The 19,714-nt window shown below is 30.0% G+C and overlaps 1 protein-coding gene and 1 pseudogene across 2 annotated transcripts; one reads left to right on the top strand and one right to left on the bottom strand.

The window, feature by feature from the left end:
• Nucleotides 1-4,128, top strand: LOC146998646 (uncharacterized). 2 transcript variants are annotated; one of them, XR_015039652.1, is made up of 3 exons: nucleotides 1-247; nucleotides 2,767-2,869; nucleotides 3,206-4,128. XR_015039652.1 is itself a non-coding variant. In XM_085811430.1 (2 exons), exon 1 carries the CDS (start codon nucleotides 1,898-1,900, stop codon nucleotides 2,858-2,860), a length of 963 nt encoding a protein of 320 aa, XP_085667556.1. In that variant the 5' UTR covers nucleotides 1,497-1,897; the 3' UTR covers nucleotides 2,861-2,869; nucleotides 3,206-4,128. The 2 variants fall into 2 exon arrangements, 1 of the variants encoding a protein (XP_085667556.1); XM_085811430.1 differs by lacking the exon at nucleotides 1-247 and having other exon boundaries at nucleotides 1,497-2,869.
• Nucleotides 4,129-8,855: 4,727 nt separating this feature from the next.
• LOC146998645 (uncharacterized) lies at nucleotides 8,856-9,608 on the bottom strand (annotated as a pseudogene).
• Nucleotides 9,609-19,714: the final 10,106 nt, after the last annotated feature.

Below are 19,714 nucleotides of genomic sequence, written 5' to 3'. Positions count from 1 at the left end.
TATACCAGGCTGAATCATCAGGCATTCGCGATCCCAAGTGGGAGATTTAATGGCGGCTGTGTAGTTACGGTGCAACAATTTTTTGTGTTTTTTTGTGTAAAATGGGCGGATGTGCAGCTATTAATTGTTCAAATCATTCACGGAAAGGTCATACATTGGTAGAATTTCCTAAAAATGAAGAAAAATATGGGTAAATAATTGCCGAAGAGACAATTGGAAACCTGGTCCAGGCGCTGAACTTTGCTTAGTAAGTATAATGTTAATTACGCCTTCATTTAGAGTTTATATCTTCTCTGATGTTTATAATGTGCAAGTAAAGTGAAATTCTTGTGTACAATAACCTGAGTATCTGCTAATTTCTGTAATAATAGCTATAATTAAATTAGTCTAGGGTTAATGTACCCGTCGCCAAACATCGCCAATGTGGATGTTTTGAATGTGGAAAAGAAATTTCTCTCCTAATATAAAGCGCAGATTTTGTTTTCCTGTGCTAATTGTGGAATTTATACTAATGTAACATGAAAATCATTAGCATATTGAAATTTATTAAAAAATAAATAATAATTTGGAATGTCAAGATAAAATCTGAATGTTTGCTAAAGATATATGTAACATTATACTATAGTTGCAATATCGTTGGAATGATATATAATTTTTTTCTTTATAATCACTGTTGTTAAAAAGTTAGATGAGTTGCTTATGCACGGTGCCCACTACTGTTTCTTGGTTAAAATAACTTCCAGAATTTTGACATTGACATCTGAAGTCAATAGAATAAATTGAATAGTATGAGACAAAATATATATAATCTGACTTCAATAATTGCAAGTACCATATATTTATAATCACAGTATTATACAATTTGGCAATTTTAAAAAGATAATAAGAGTAAAGATTTAGAAATGAATGCAGAACATTCAAATAAGCACAGAAAACTTGTGAAACTGCATGTGTACTTTTCAAAAATAATTGTAGTGTTTTTAATGCATGTGTAGTGTTTTTAATGCATGTGTAGTGTTTAATGCATGCATAACAATCAAATAAATCTGCCTGTAATGATGAATTTCAAAGGCCAAGCCAAAATTCTTTCATGAATTTGATACTTCTAAAGAATGTGATCTCCTCAAATTAAATCCTCATGACATTGATAAACAGTTATTACTGATCTGTGTTACAAAACAGATTTTTATACATGATAAATAATATTTTCTGAAGCGTTATTTTGTGTTGTCATCTCTAAATAAAAAATTGCCTACAAATTCAGAAAGCTACTGAACTACGTTCTAGAGTTTTTAATAACTTTAATTGGATATGTCTGTGCCAATGTAATTTAAAAAATAGTCGTTTAAACTGGCCTTGATGCTTTTTAAAATGCATGTTGGCACTGTGCTCCGAAATTAGAGCTATGTTTTGAATGATTAGAGAATTAAAAATTAAATATTTCAGTTAGAGCAATAAACATTACTACAATTATAACAAGAATCATAGTCTGCTCTAATTATAAATGTATTTATCGGCCTAGTATCTTAAAAGTTGGGTGTAGTGAACTCTTATTTTCTTATCTATTGTAAGAGCACTATAGCAAGAAATATAAAGTTTTATTTTAGTTGTTTTTAATGTTATAGCAAAACATTAAAAACAAGTATCTTCAGTGTATGTGAAACGACTCTGGTCAAGTGAGATAGAATCAGATGCTGCCCTGAGATCTCTACATCACTTGAACAGAGTTCATCTCTTCCCAACACACTTTTCCTCGATGAATGTGGCATCTGCTGTGCAATTGTTTTCTGTAAAAACAGCTGCTGCTATTGAAAAAGCAGTTATTTTACACTAAGTTGCAAAAGAAGCATTAACTTCTGCATGGTGGCTGAGACTTGTAGCAGAATGGTTTACAATTATGACTGCAAGGCATCCAAAAAAAGGCATCACTATCAAAAATCAAGATGAGAAATTGAATATTTTATTGAAATTCATTCATGTGACTGAAACTGTTCAGTTTGGAAAAGCATGGAAGCCATTTCAAACTGGCATTATTATGAGCACATTGAGTGTTGTGAAACTCTCAAAAGAATTATTTTCCGAGGGGTTTACATTTTTCTTACCAGGCAGGTTGACACAAGATGCGCTGGAAAATGCCTTTTCACAGATTAGACGAAAGTCGGGTGCAAAGCCTACTCCTTTGCAAGCCAAGAGAGCACTGAAATTAGTGTGCCTATCACAGTTCATTTCGGATATCAATAATCCAAATTATTGTTCTGAAAGTGACCACAGCCTCTTTGATGCTTCTGAATTAGAGGTTGCTATCAGAAAGGAGGTCTTGCATCCTATCTCCAATTCTGTAGTGCCATCTACCTCTTCTGCAGTGGCAGTGAAACGTCGCTTGCCCCCAGCTGTGGAAGAAAATGATATACATTACATCGCAGGAGCCATATATAATAAGTTGTTGAAAAAAAAAAGCATATGTGAAAATTGTAAAACAGCTATGACCATTTCAGAGGACATGCTGGAACCTGACATACCCGAGCATCGCACAATTCTTACAAAACACAGCAATAAAGGTGGACTGAAGGTCATCTCTTCAGGAATGTATCGAATATGTAGGGAAGCTGAACGAGAATTTCAAAAATGTAAAGATGTACTCCTTCGTTTACAATCAGCCATCACAAAAGAATTAGTTGAAAGAATAATTGATAAATGTACGCATGTGGCCATGCCAAAATGCTGTAATCTTAAGAAAGTAATTATTGATAATTTTTTTATTACTAGATGCAAAGGCCTTACACAGCATCTTATCAACAAAAGAGCCCATAACGTTTCATATTCATCAGCATCGGCCAATAAGAAACAAAAAGTAAAATAATTTTAGAAGGTATGTATGTTTTATATTAAATAATTTATGTGTTTTATGTAATATGTATTACTTTTTCCTAGGCTACGAGTATATAAATTTCTGTGTTTGATGTTATATATGTTACTTTCTGCTAGGCTATGAGTATATTATTATGGTATTATTTTCTTGTTTCTAATATATAGAAATATAGCATATTTTCCAGTATAAAATTTCAGTTAAGTTTTACTTAAAAGTATGGGAAAGCAGATTTGTTTCATGCATGATCTTTATAATACTGGTATGAAATAAATGAATTTTAATCTGTGAACAATTTTTTGTTAATATTGAAATGTGTTTCTTTGGATACATTTTTAGGCACTTGTGGATCATGTCAGACAACATGCAATAGAGAAAAGTTGTCCATGTGCATAAATTTTCCCATTGTGTTACTTCATTTTATCTAAATTTCAAGGATAATTCTTTTCATTTTTATATGGCATGTTATCAGTATAAAGGCTAGTGAAAATAAATTGGTATGTGTATCTGTTTTTGAAGTGTAATGCTTAAATAAAAAGATGGTGTGTGTTTCTTCATTTAAACAAAATTTCAAGGATAGTATTTTTCAGCATTGTACTGTTTGTTATTTCTCAATGTAAAGGGTAACAAGGGGAAAAAAACTGGTATGGTACATCTGTTTTTTAAGCATGATAATTTTATTTATTTCTTTAGTGATGCATATATATAGAGAGAAGGTATTTGGTCCAACTGAAGTTATAATAAATCTAATTTTACTAGATCTCTTTCTCCCGTCAGGTGTAGAAAATTTTCAAATGCAGAAAGTTTGTTTGCAGAATTAATTCATTTCTGATAAACTTATTATCATTAATTTTTTATATAACATGTTATTAAGTTACACATTTGACTACTGTGTAATAAACTTGTATTTAGGGCAAAAAATCAACTATTTTGCAGCTGGTGACTAATATCATATGCTTCTAAGAATATTACTTTTAACTTTTTTCATAATTTTTGTATTTCAGGAACATGAAACTGTTATTTTGATATACTTAAATAATAAAAGTGTGTATCTGAATCAATTAATGGATACAAATATTTTACAGTTATTTTTAGAAGATATTTGCCATATCGCTTCTAATAATTCATAAAGTATGTTAAAATATAGGTAAATAATTTGGTGCAGAATTCAAATTTAGGGTTTGAAATATAGTGAATCATGAGACTAAATGATTTTTATTGTCATGATTTGCCTGGGCTTAAGAATGTACTTTTCGCCCGGTGGAAATTGTCATCAAACTGTCCTGAACAGGCTTTTTGTTGATAATAACTTCCAGGCTTATCAGTACCTCCATTTGAGTGGAGGGTATACAAATATAGTACCCAATTTAAATTACATTGTGATTATAATAATATTGTGGTATTAAATAAGTGATTATAATTACAATTTAGATAATTGCATTGTAATTATATTACATTGTATCTGTGAACTCTTAATTTCATTACTTTATGCAATTATGTTGTAAGTGCATAATCTAATTGCAATAATATAATCTATTCACAATTACAAAATAATTATAAATGCAGTTACATCTTAAATAGAGGCCATTTTAATACTTTTAAATTTTTGCAAGATAACTTCCCATTAAGGTTCATTTGGAGGAAACTATGCAAATACTAAAAAAGAAATTATGCTAAATTTACATATTTTGTACAGTAGTTTCTTGTTATAATGCTGTTCAATATATCTTCAATACTTTTGTAAATTTAACGACATTCATTGCAATCACTGTGGTGCTTTAAAAAGAAGTTTCTTAGTTATGCTTTCTAATAAGAATGTGTTAAAAATTAAGTATTATGTATAATAACTAGCAATTAAAAAACCTTGACTGCATGAAAATGCTGTTGCTGTGTAAAATAGAAAATAAGCTTATGAAAGATAGAAATAAGCTATTTTATGACTATTAGAAATTTTGAATATTAGAAAATAAGCTATTTTATGCTTTGAAATGAATTACGTGGGGTTAAGTCGTCCTTTTACAATTTAAGAATGTGGTTAACACACATTCTTAAATTGGACAGGTTTTATCTAAATTATTAGTATAAAATATATAAACTAGGAATTATTTTGTAACATAACTCAAATTACAAAATTCATTCTATATACGTTCAAATTTATTATCTTTTATGGAATAACTGTTTTTTAATTTAGGTAAAAATTGGATTTTTAGAAGTATTACAAATACAATGCAACACAAAGGTGATCTGATTGGAGAGGAAGGACTTTTTATTACGGTTTCTAGTTCGTATTTATATTACATTTGGTGAAAATCATCCAAAACACAGAATGCTGTACTTTCTTCTTCCATATATGTTATGAAATATTTCACACATTTAAAAGAAAGTGTTTCTTCAGAGTCTTGCACAATTATTTCCATATACCTCAGACTAAAATGACAACATATTCTTAAGTTATTTTTTTAGTATGAATTTAGTGTTTTTATGGAAATTTTTGTTAAAATGTCATTAAGATAAATTTATTTGCACACTCTACGCTTTAACTATTTCCCCATTTGACACTATTGAAAGTTTTTATTCATATCTTATTTATTTTAGTCTGCTAACAAAACTGAAACATCTAAAGAATAAGTTATTTTGAATATGTTTACAAAATATACGCGAAATTTTTATTTAAGTGAAAACGTCTATATACTATTCGAGAATTAATAAATTATCCGAAAAGTTTACGTGCGCTGAATGCCGCGCGTCTATAAAATAAATCTTTAAAAAAACAGCAGACATTCAGCCAGCGTGTGCGATAAACGCGCCAAAATTGGTAGCGCGGTCCCTCCCTCGCCAAGAGAGAAAAGTTAGTGATTCAGCCTGGTTTAGAGGAGCCTTAACCCTGGTGGTTAAGCACCGCAGTTCAACTCAGTATCGATAGATGCTTTCACAAGTGCTTACTATTTGAATATCTATTAACGACGGTTACCAATTTTACGAGAAATTAATTCTGTTAATGTTAAATTTAAAAGAAACAAGTTAAATTTTAAACAAGAACTGACTCACATTTCTTAACTTATGAATAATATTTTGGTACGTTCAAAATTTGCATATAAGTCATCCATAGAACACAGACATTCGTATTTTATTTAAATAGGAAGTTGATGTAAATTAAAAATAATAAAAAATAAATTACATATATTTTGCAATTAATAATCCGTAAATTATTATATTGGGTTTGTAAAATACATTCAAACACATTTTGTATTTTTTTGCAGTCTTCTTTTGCATTGAACTGACAGCTGAAATGAAGGTTGAAAGGTTGACAGTTGAAATATTTTAGTCCGTCAAGATGTAGTTTTCTGAACTCTTAATTCTAGTTTTATATTTTGTTACTAAACTATATACGAGTAAATCCACCATGTTTTACTGTATTTACAGTTTTCATTCATAAGATTTCTGTGAAATATCCACTTGATTGTGTTCTTATTTTTTAAACAACACATGATCTTGCAGATTCTTGAAAAGATTTTCAGGCTCTTTAATCATACATTTTCTCTTTTCAAAAAGTATTTTAACTGTATGCTTAAATTTTAATCTGAAGATATTGTTTAAAGTATTCATACCAATTCTGAACAAATATTGTTTTAAAAGTTATCTGAGATAATACATTTAGTGTATAAATGCTCATTTTCTCCACTGAAAGTCATGTTTTTATAAAATTATATTTTGACAGGAATAGTTTTAATATATTTTTACCTGATTGATGATTTTTGGTAAGATGTATATTAGTAATATTATATGAATCTATTGTTAATTGAAAATATGTATATGAGATCTATTGTTAATTGAAAATATCTTATGACATCTTGCAGATCACACCTTTTTTATTATTTACATTTATATTTATTAAAGTTTCAGTATACCACAGAAGCACTAAAGGATGAATTCCTAACAGACTTACATTGGCTCACAAGAATGATTGGCACTTTGATTTTTTGTAATCTTTAATGAACACAAAAACTAAATTAAAACAAAAAGAAAGGCTTTTATTTTAATTTTGCCTTTACACTTGTTCACTTCATTTAATCTTTTGGGCATTGACTCTGCAAGTTTTTTTTTTGGTTGTTGTTTTGTTATTTCTGGAATTACATTATGCCACTCCTCTTGAATCACTGCTTTCAGTTGCTGTCATAAAGATATGCTCTGTTTTTGAATTCTTGATTCTAGTTCCTGCCAAATATATTCAGCAAGATTAAGATCTGGCGATTGCGGTGGTACCATAATTACTTCTGGACACTTATATAACAAGTAGAGTCTGACACTGTGTGCAGTATGCTTTAGATCATTGTCCTGGTAGAATTTAAAACTATTTTGTATATTAAAATTTTGTGCTGACAATGCCAAATTTCACTTCAAGATGTCAAAGTATTTATTACTGATCCATTATACCATCTACAAACTCTATATTACCAACACTTGAATGTGCCATTGATACCAATACCATAACTCCTCCTCCACCATGTACACTTGCTACTAAGCCCACCAGCGGTCGAGCGGTGAAAACGCTGAACACTGGTAGTTCGGTTCGAGCCAGTCAAGCACAGGGGGTGGCGCTGCGATCACGAAAGCTGGAGACAGTGTCTAAACATAGCTCCGAAATTTTTTAAATAAGTGTTTAAGTAAATGTTTTCAACTCTCTAAAAAAGTTTAATGCACCTTTCCTATGCAGTATCTCATTTATCAAATTGAAAAAGGAAACTTCGCTTCTTCGAAACTTCAGGTGTTTTCTTAGCTGTTCACTATCAACACGAGAAATCCAAAAGAGGCCCTGACACGGAATATTCAGATAAGTAACATTCTGTTCTCTATACAATATCTGTTTCTCTATCACTAGAGTGCCATTAAATTTCTTTATTTATTATCTTTCAGAAGATTCTAACATTATACAATAGTTGGTAATAGTAGCAGGTCATGTGGTTCTTTTCTTCGTAACTATTCCGTAGAGACGCCACATTCCTTATCAGTAGTCCGTTCTTCTCAGCAACTCACAATCTTCGGAGGCCCCCCCTTTTCGTGCTTAGGAATTTCTTGTGAGGGAAAAATGACCATCGATGAGTATAGATTGTGATTTTTGTAACTAAGATTCCCGACTTTTTTTTTTTTTTCAGGTCTCAAACTTAGAATTATGAGCAAATAAAAATACAGTGTAACGGAATTTGTTAAATTTGTACTATAATAAATTACAACGGTTAACTTAATAAATTAATTTTATATAAACTGAAGGAAGAATTATTTTATATTAATTTTATACCAACTAATATTTAAGAAAAATAAACTGTATAATTTATTTTTGCTGAAATGCTCTCACACTGTGTATGGATTTATGATTTTGTCAATTACTGTTCTTCTGAAATATACATGAATTTTTTGCGAACGGTAATATTTAATGTTACTTTAGTTAAAATATTATGTACATCTCTGTGATGATATATGTCTTTTCTAGTTAGGTCTCAAGATAAAGGCATACACATTGTTGGTTATTTAAGATTCGCATATATATAACATTCTCAAAAGAATCATCCACTTCTAACAAAAATACATTATGGCAATATACAAAAAGAAAACTTTATTAAAGAAAATCAGACATAAGAAATCTTACCACATTCTACCAAACCATCATAATAAAAAACTCTCTCTTCCAGATACATTTTTAACTCATTCTTTTTACAATTTAATATCAATGTTGCCAAAATATTAAAATTTAAAATTATGCTTTATAAACAAATACTATCAATTCCCCCCTTATTTGTATTTAAAGATATAATTTTAATCAGTCATGTCCATACTTTAATAGTTCATCTTTTAATTTCAACCTAGGTAGATACTTTGTTAAAATATCCGCTTCTTGATTTTGTGAACACACAAACTGAGGAATGATTTGATTCATTTCATATTCATCCTTAACAAAGAAATATTTTCTATTAATGTGCCTTGAACTGCTACTTTATTTTGGTTTTTTAATCCAATCTAATAATGCCTGACACTCTGTTTTAATTCCTATTGGTTTGTCAATTAGATCATCTTGACCCAATTCTTCAAGTAAAAAGATGTACCATTTAACTTCACATGCACATTCGGAGAATGCTAAAAGTTCAGCTTCCATTGTAGATAGAGCAACTATTCTTTGTTTGTTGCACTTCCAATTTATGAAATTTTTGCCTAATTTAATGAAATAACCTCCAAATGATTTTCCATCTTCAGTGGTACACCAACTTGCATCTGATGTAGCATTTAATTTCCCATTGTCTGAAGTATACACTAAACAAGTATTTTGTGTTCCTTTAATATATCTAAATATCCTCTTTACAGTTTTCCAGTGTTTCTCTCTGGGATCTTGATTATATCTTGACAAATTACTTACTGCAAAAGCTAAGTCTGGCCTTGTGCCTGTTGCTAAGTACATCAATGAATTTAATGCTTCTTGATATTTTGTCTTCGACACAGGTGGTGAAGATGCTATGTCATCAAGATTTTCACCCAATATTCCTGGAGTCTTGATAGGTTTACATTCATCCATTTCAAAGTTTTTTAAGATTTTAGTTATATAGTTTTCTTGACTGAGTATAAGTTTTCCAGATTCTTGCCGGATGTCTATTCCTAAAAATTTTTGTGTTTGAGTGACTTCTCGTAATGTGAACGATTTAGATAGTTGAGAGATGATGTCATTTATCTCAGAATTTGAATTTCCAATCACCATTAAGTCATCCACATATACTGCTATGATAAAATATTTGATCTTATCTTTATAAATATAAACACACGGATCTGACTTTAGTTAAATTCTTTTCTTTAAGAACTTAATTCCTCATACCAGCATTTTCCTGATTGTGGTAATCCATATATACTTTTGTTTACAAGATATACTTTGTTCGGATCTGATATAAAGTCAGGTGGTTGTTCCATGTAAATTGGTTTATCCAAGTATCCATTTAAATATGCAGTTTTTACATCGAAAAATCTTATTTTGTAGTTTTTGTAAACTGCAATCGATAGTAATGTTCATTGTTGTTGGTTGCAAGTCTCATTATTGGGCTAAATCCATCTTCATAATCAATTCCTTTTCTTTGATTAAATCAGGTCGCTACTAGTCTTGCTTTGTAAATTGTTTCTAAATTACCCTTTTCATCCCTTTTAGAGAATATCCAGCGGTTTTGAATAACTTTTATATCGATGGGTCTTTCAACTAATTCCCACACTTCATTAGCCTCCATTGAACTCAATTCTTCTGTCATTGCTTGTAGCCAGAATTCACTTTCAGCAGATTCTATAGCTTCATCATATGTCTTAGGTAATCCTTCATTTGTATTGTATACTACATAATCTTTTAATTTTTCTGGGGGCTTCGTAATTCGCGCTGGTCTTTTCTGTACAGGATTTCCATGATTATCATTTCCAGGTTCTTCATTTATTTGCGGATACTCGGTTGGCTTTTCCAATGAATTGTTATCATCGTGTTCATCATCACTATTGAATGGCAAAATTTTCTCAGCTTCTTCATCTGTTGTATTATCTTCTCTATAGTATCTGTTAGTTATTTCTGAATTATTTACATTTCCATTAGTTTGTTCCTTATAAAAAATAATAAGTTCTTCTAATATTTGATTTTTATCGAAATTTAAATAATTTTCTTTTAGTAAAGGTGATCCAAGTTTCTGTTCATCAAATTTTACATCTCTCACTTCTTGAATTTTATTTAGTTCAGGGATATAAATTTTGTATGCTTTTCTCTTCATGCTATAGCCTATCATAATTTCTTTTTTAGCTTTTAGATCCATCTTTCTACGTTTTTCTCGTCTTATATGAACATATGCTTCACAACCAAATCTTTTAAGATAAGTAATGTTAAGCTTGCGTCCTTTATATAGTTCATATGGTGTAAACCTTTTATCATTTTTGTGACTCCTGTTATTCCCATGTACAGCTACTTTAACGCTTTCAGACCAAAATTTTATCGGTAATTCTGCATCAATTAACATAGTTCTAGCAGATTCAATTATAGTGCGATTAAAGCGTTCAGCTTTTCCATTACTTTCCGGAGTATAAGGGGTTGTAAGTTCATGTTTAATTCCCATTTTTTCAAAAAATTCTTTTATATTTTTAGCTAAAAACTCATTACCATTATCACTACGAATTCTTTTTAGTTTCTTTCCTGTTTGTCTTTCTTCTTGAATGATAAGTTTGATTAGAGCTTCTGAAGTTTCACTCTTCTTCTCAATTGTTATCACAAATATGAAATTACTGTAATCATCTACCACTGTTAAAAAATAACATCTTCCATCTATTGATTTCTCAATTGGTCCAACTAAATCTATGTGCCATAATTCTAAAATATCTTCAGATTGCTTAAATTTCACACTTTTATAAGATGTTCGTGTTATTTTACCTAATGTACAAGGTTCACAATTGTTTTCAGAAATTTTTACATTTTCTAATCCAATGACTGATGAGTGTTTTTTCATTTCTATGAGCCTTTAATAATTTATATGGCCTAGTCTCTGATGCCATAGTACATCATTAACATAACTAATTTTAGCTTCTTCAACAATATTTCCTTCAACTTCAAATTTATTTCCATTTCTGTTAGCTACATATAGAATGTTTCCCTGTTTATTGATCACTTCTGCTTTATTTTTGGTAAAAATTACTTTTAAATCATGATCTACAATTTTTGATACTGACAGCAGATTTTCACTTAATTCGGTACTTGCAGAACATTTTCTACTCTCTTGAGAGTAGAAAATGTTCTTATTTCTATCAGTTTTCATTTTAATGTTACCAATACCAACTGATTTGATCATGGCACCTTTTTCAGCCGTCATTATTTGTCGTTCTTCATCTTTAAAATTAGTAAATATTTCTTTATTAGTTGCCATGTGAGATGTGGCTCCTGAATCAATAATCCATTTAATTTTTCTATTCTCTTGTTTATTTATTTTATTCTTTCCATCATTTCTATCTTGATTAAGGTATGAGCTTTCTATTTTCTTAGATACTTCAAATAAGCATATAGCTGATTCATATTCTCTTTCCTTGCTTGACATTCTATAAGTTTTATTTGTTACATTTCTCTGCTGTCGGTGTTCTTGTTTAGTTTTCATTTTACATTCAGTTGATTAGTGGCCGATTTTCCACAGCAAAAGCACTTTATACTATTATTATTATTTCGACATTCTTTTATTAAATGTCCTAATTTTCCACAATTAAAGCATCTTCTTTCATAATTCGATTTTATCCAGTTTTCTTTTGCCTTAGAACTTACTTCTATTTCTTTTCCTCTTTGTTTATTTTTTCCTTCTGTTTCTTTTAAAGCTTGTCTAATTGAAGCTAGATCTTTCTCTTTATTGCTTTTAATAATTTTAATATCAAATTCAAATTCCTTTCTAAGTCCTTCTAGTATGAAGTAAATTAATTATTTATCTCTTATTTCATCTCCAACTTGAATACTTTTACTTTTCAGAATAACAGCTCTATTCATATAATCATCTATTGATTCATTTTGACTCATTTTCAGTTGAGCTATTTCTATTTTGCATTTGATTTGAATATCTTCTGTTCTTGCCGCCATTTCATTTTTGATTTTCTCCCATAAGTTCTTTGCGTTCTTTTCATTAGCATATTTTAACGCTTGTGGAGCTGTCATAGTTTGATTCATTATATTTTTTGCTAACGCGTTATTATCATCCCATGTTTCCCAAGTTTTTATTTCATTTTCGAAATTAACATCATCCTTTTTATATGGTTTTGATGGTTCATCAGCTTCTATCACACTTATCCATATCTTTAAACTTCTTAACCCTCTGAGCGTTATGACCGGGTTTAGGCGGTCAAGACAGCCTACCTCGAAAGCGTTACGGACGCTTCTAGGCGGTCACTGGAAAAGTGTTCGAAAGCGTTACTGACGGTTCTACGCGGTCAGTGGTGAAGACCTCGAAAGCGTTATGACCGCCTTAAAGCGGCTGTGCAGATGTCTCCTGCCCCCCTTATTTCTGGAACCCTGGAGATCTCTAAATGACAGTTCTCAGTAGGAGGCAAAGAGGGTTGCTCTTTTTCGTTTTAGACCGCTATGTTTAATCGCCAAGAAAACGCTTGAACATGTAATGGTTTATAAACAACAAACAAACGTGGACATTCTTCGCGAAATAAGTGGCATGTAAGCATGTTTTTTCAATAGTCTCTTTAAACAGATAACATTTTCATAAAATATTCTTTAGTTTTTAAATTGATTGTTCAGAAATATGCGAAATGCTCGTGAATTCAATTAAAAAATAGCATTAGGAACTATTTAAACAAATTTACTTATAAATATATAGATACATAATTAAAACCGACAAGTTATAAGTTTTAATTATTCCAGCGAACGAATAGCGCATTTAATTACTGGATTTAATTTAATACTGCATTTAATATGAGTTATATATAATTACATGTAAAGAATAACATAATTAAGCAATAATTCAAATAAAAATTAGCCATCAACAGTAATTTATAATAAGCGTATTTTGAACGGGTTTATGAAGCATAATCTAATTTTATAGTAAAAATAATAATGGCGAATTATTTATTCATTTTGGAACAATATTCGTCGCTTATACTGGTTTGATGAAGTTCTGTTCAAATTCATTTCAAATATTCCAAATCTTTATATGTACATTGATTTCAATGCGATTTTTTTAGAAAAAAACTCAATGAGTTTGATTTTCTTACATAATTGTAATTACATTGTTCAACGCAAAATAACTACAAGCAGAAAGGCAAAGGAGTGTTAAAATTTCTGTATTTTGCTATATAAATTATTAAAATAACCAACCTACAGCCTAACAACTGAATGTCCGAAATATAATCCGCAACTTTTCTAAAAGTAACAAATTTCAGTTAAAAAAAACCGCAGTAAATAAATAAAACGAAATACTATTAAGAAAAGAAGCACGAAAATTTACTTTTTTATGTTTGCTTACTTTATTTTTAGTTCAAAGGGGCAATTTGCCCTGAAGGACTTTTAATTTCGCTTTGGCATTTTTCATTGAAAACTATAAACGGCGGATCACTTTTCAAATTGTTGCCACTAAATTTTATCGCTCTGTATTATACTTAAAGAAATTAAATAATGAAGAATCTGCATGAATTTACGTATGTTTCTCGCATTGTAATAAAACAACGGTACCTAGAGCTATCAAAATTTCAAAAATGGAAGCCCTAATTTGAATTTGAAATTTGTTTTATTATCGATTTCATATTTTATAACACTTCAACGAATTTTTGATTAAAAAACTAAACGATTTCAAAGCGAGTTTCAAAGCGATTTTATCTCCAGCGCGAGAGACTCTAAGATACGCTCATTTTAAAATAATTTTGAGATATTGCTGTTGAACTGAACTTTGTGGTTTGAGTACGTAGAACATGATATTTCATGAGGTAACACACAAAACTTTAAAAACACTCCTTTGGACGTAGTTTAAAATCTGAAACCTTTCATATTTTTATTTATTAGTCCAAAGGGGCGTATTAGTATTTAAAACAATAGTCCTTGAGAGACTATTGTTTTAAATACTAATACTGTTTTCGTTTTTGCGATTTTGCGTTGAATCACTATAAACGGCGAATCACTTTTCAGACTGTTGCCACCAAATGTTAGAGTCCCGCATTACATTTGAAGTAAGTAAATAATGAAAATCTGCGTAAATGTGTGTATATTTCTGGCATTGTGATAAAAAAAAGGTTTGAAAAAAGGCCATCCAAGTTTGAATGACGTAATCCTCCTACGAATATGGGCATGTGGAAGATCAAATTTGATATTATCTATTTCATATTTTGTGAAACTTTAACGAATTTTTGAGTAACAAACTCCACGATTTCAAAGCAAACAATAGCAACACTCTACGGGGGTGGAAACCTTTTTATCTCCAGCGCGCGGAATTGTGTACCGGAAATTCTAAATATGTGCTCATTTTAAAATTAATTATCGACATTGCTATTGAACTGAATTTTATGGCGTAAGTGCAAAGAACATGATATTTAATAAATAAAGGTACCACACAAAACGTTAAAGAAATGTCCTTTTGGACGTAATTTAAAATCTGAAACCTGTAAGATTTTTTTTTAAAATTTTTTATTGTTTTTTGAATGTATGTTGTTTGCGAATGACGCAGTAGTCGTGTATAATTTGAATATATAATAATTATTTGTGCTATTTTTTATTTGAAATGCATATAATTCTCTAAAATAGTAGCATTCTTAGATTGAATATTGTCTAAGCAGGTTCAATGATATTTTAACTTCATTACCATATCAAATACAGTTTCTTTTTAATTTAAAAACTTCGTCAACGGTCTGAAGCACCTTTTTGAATCAAGGATGAAGGATGAGTTTTACTAAAATTTGTAGTAGTCCGAATTTTTATAAGTATTCAGAATTACTGAAATAAAAAAAAGGCTAAACTTTTTAGAATTTCTTTATCAAAGTATTACATCTTAGGCCAGCAAGACCTGATTAGTAAAATCTGAGAAAGGATCTATGATTGTTTAGTAAGAAGTAAAAAAAAAGTACTCTAGGTCTAAGCAGTAAAAAAAAGCTTGTACCTCTATCGAAAATTGTCACGTATGTTAGAAAGATTTTGCAAGACATTAATATTTTAGCTCAAACATGATTTTTTTAAAATTTAGTCTCCTGTTTTGGAGATGGTGTTCAAGCATCATAATTTTATTTTCACATGTGCAGAATTTTTATATTTTTTATTGATCGCTGTATTTTTAACTTCCATAGCATAAATTAAAGAAATACACATAGCAACTTCATCCATAAACAGATGACTTAATAGAAATTTGTTTTGACATATTATGTGAAAGACTAATAAGTACTATAACACAACAGTATTACATGACAGTAATATTAAATGCTTTTGCATTTATGTTACATGACAGTAATTAGAAAACAATAACTGTAGATGCGCAAAAAACCTGTACTTATAACCTTCTGCATTTTTAAAGAAAGTACCAAATAGTTCAGAATAGCAGATGGTTTTCAGATCATTCAGTAAGGTCATCGTAAGTATATTCTCTTCACGTTTCGGAAGAATTGCAGTAGTTCAGATTTGTCCTAAAAGACTAATTACACCCCTGGAGATTGGCGTACTTACGGAACGGAAAAACAAGCTTTGAAACGTACTCATACAAAAGTCCTACCTTTTCTTCGACAGATAAATGACAGATGTGATAATTTGAACACATGCTTTCAATCAGTTGTTTCCTTCTAACAAAGCGTCTTGGGCGGCTAGCAGGATCCTAGCAAAGTCTTGTAATAGTCTCTTGTTTTAAATATGCTGTATTCGAACTCAAATTCAAAGACGGGCATTTAAAGATTTTATTAATGCTTTTTTTTTTACATTCGACGATTCAATATTTGTTTAAAAAATAAACACATAAATAAACTTGCATAGCAGATCAAAATTATGTTGCTGTGGAAATGTTTCATCAACAGTTATTAGTAGTTATAACAGCATAACTAATAAGCCCATTTCGAAATATGGATGATATTGCATTCATTATTTTTAATCTGAAACAATATCAAGTTGTTATTACTAGGTAAAATGGCTTAAAATAAGCTCACACATTATAAGAAAATTTCTTAAAATGAAAATTGGATTCACTTTCTTTCACATAATTTATGACCAGTTCTTCCAAAATATTTTAAAGCTTACTTTACTACATAATAGAAATGTCTCCACGTTCGTTGTTTTTAGTTAGTAATTTTAATTGGGGCTTTTATATAAGAAGGCTATTTATCGTTGTTGTGTTATAGTACTTATTTTATTGTATAATGCAAATTTTTATCAATTGGTTAAATTTATAATGTATAGAGGAATTTAAAAAAGAACAAAAGTAATTTCCACCGTTATAATATGTCCTTAAATGGTTCCCAATAAAAACATAGTTAACTAAGTAGTATACTACATTATATTAATTAATTTACTAACCAAATAGCAAAAACATTTCAAATTCGAAATCCATCTTTTCATTAAGTACTTTTTGCAAAGTAACAAAAATTCTAATCCCTTTGTCGTTTAAATTAAAGATAAACAAAAAATGTTGTTTTTTTCTCCATGAAATGCTAATTTTATGTTATTTGATAAAAACTGGGAAGTGCAAAATCAAAATCCTGGCGAAATACATATACTTATGAATGAACACAGCACACAAGCATTTCTTCACCCTAAGCACGAACACTAATATTTTAAACAGCTTAAAATGAATCTACTTTCAAAGTATTTAATTTGTGATAGATAATGACAGCTGAAAATATTTTCCAATATTACAAGATAAAATGAGGTTATTTCTCAAATAGTTTCACAAATAAACTCACAAAATAAAGAACGCTTTTTTAAATTTTTAATTTGCAATACGTTAGATACTTTATTGAAGAATTTGCAATAATATCGTTTTGATTTTCATTTTATACAAGATTGCCATCATGTTTCACTGATGAGCAACTTGCTAATTATTAGTCCAATGTAGAGTCCTCCTTCTGTTTTCTCATAAAATCGCCTTTGTAAATTTAGAGTTTAATTTAGCAAAACGTTTTCCACCTAAGTGGTAAAATGTCTTCGTAAAGAATTCCCTAAAGAAATCTGCCGTGTATTTATGTTGCATTTAGGGATATTTTCAAAAACACACGCTGCTGATTGTTATTTTTAATAGGTGAACAAAAGAAATATTTTTTTTAAGAAAGAATATAACTTAACTGCAAGCTATGTCTTATTCCTAGATAGCGAAGCTTGATTACAAACTCAATTTTTAAAATACATTTAATTATCTTTATGCTTTAAAAAATGTCTTGTCTTGTATTTGGCCACCCACTTAACTTACACGTTGACAATTTAAATAGAGCACTACCAAATGGCACATTGAAAATGATCATATTCATCTCAGTGAGATGGATATGATTCGCATATCTTTTCTGTTTCGCATCTCTTTCTCGGAAACAAATCTACCTATGTAGTATATTAATGTATAGGTAGCATACATTTTGTCACTGTCAGCCGAGCGGTAAAGTCGCTGAATAGTCGCAGAATACCGAGTTCTGAATTAAGTTCGATTCTAAGAGAACGGGCTGGCTGCATGGGCGTTTTCATAGTTTTCCGCATATATAACATATATACGAGCAGTTTCTTTAAAAAGTCCTGGGGCCAACCAGCGGCCGAGTGGTAAAGTCGCTGAACACTGGTAGTTCGGTCCGAGGTTCGAATCCCGCGAACGGGCTGGCTGCATGGGTGTTTTTGTGGCTTTCATCATGTGTAATGTGTATACGAGCCAGTTTCTCTTAGAAAGTCCTCCACGACGCCATCCCTCCCCTTAGGCAGATAGCCCTCGAGGCTTTGCCGTAATTAAATAACCTAACCTTTAAAAAGTCCTTCACGAAGAGACCCTCCTCTTAGGCAGACAGCTCTAGTATGCTTTGATGTAGTCAAATAAGCCAAAACATTCTGTTGGCGAAAAAGCAAGATTGCTTTTATCATGAATAATTTCTAATGCAAAAGTTATACTTGTCACTAAGGAAAAAATTTATTTTTGTGTAAAATTCAGATTGCTTGAATTTTAATAATTCTCAGAAACGAAACACAAATAACAAAAAACTAAAAAAATATTTATAATTAATTAGGATATATAAACGATGTAATCATTAAGCATATTTTTAGTAAGAAAGAATATTTTGTAATAAATAAATGAAAAATATATTTAATACTAAAGAATCCTCTATATATCTCTACAAAGTATAAAAATTACAAATATTTTTCAAGGTGCATGTGTATATGTACCTGATAAAAATATTTACATTGTTTATTATTCTAGCGATATTTTTAACCAGGTGCATATTTTCCGTGAGGCATTTTCCGGAGATTTTTTTTCCCGATATACATTTTCAGGATATTTTCTTGGCATTCGTTTTACTCAAGTGGTTAGATTAAAGTGTTATTTTGTATGCTGTGAAACCTAACTAGAATTTATTTTCATTCCATAGTTGCTTCACATAAATTTTCGATTTCATGTAATATTCAGTTTCATAATTGCACTATCATTTTGAGATTTACTATACTTTTCAGTTTTTTTTTATTAAATGTTGTCTACAACTACTTTCAATAAAATACTGATATGATATATAGGGAAATATAACATACACGCGCACACATGCTCACAAACATACATCACCATATGTATACACAGTGTTTTGTATTGTGTGTTTACATATATATATATAGTTTACATGCAAAACAGTTTTAATAATTCCTACGAAAAATGTGATAAATTTTCACGAAATAAACTTCTTAAATTTATATATATATATATATATATATATATATATATATATTGCGCTTTCCATAGTTTAACATAAATGAAGTTTTTAAAGTCTGAATTTAAATAATGATATTGTGTTTATATGTACTGTAATTACTGATGAAAGGATGTTTCTGAATTTAAAGCCTTAAATTACTAACAGACGACAAATACACAACTTGAAATCAGAGTCTTTGGAAGAAGCAATAAATTTAGAATTTTCGGCAGCTCCATTTCTCGTCATAGTTAACAAAATGAAAGAACTGAGAAAAATAGATAGCGGATGCTTTTTTGTCCTTGCACAAAGGTAATGGTCTCCCATATAAAGTAGAAAATGTACAAAGGTGGTAAGCTTTTAGTTCAGTACCCCCTGGAGGTATATTTACGTTGTCAACTTGGAGATTCCGCTATTAGGTGTTTTCTTTGAAAAGGGTAATATCTTTTTCAGCACATAACCAGAAATAAGAGTTTATGTTTT

This window comes from Stegodyphus dumicola, chromosome 2 (genome assembly GCF_044657685.1).
Source record: "Stegodyphus dumicola isolate Sdum_Otavi_A_Nest chromosome 2, ASM4465768v1".
Classification (NCBI taxonomy): domain Eukaryota; kingdom Metazoa; phylum Arthropoda; class Arachnida; order Araneae; family Eresidae; genus Stegodyphus; species Stegodyphus dumicola.
The sequence above is the reverse complement of the archived record's forward strand: the minus strand, read 5'-3'. Positions and strand labels throughout refer to the sequence as shown.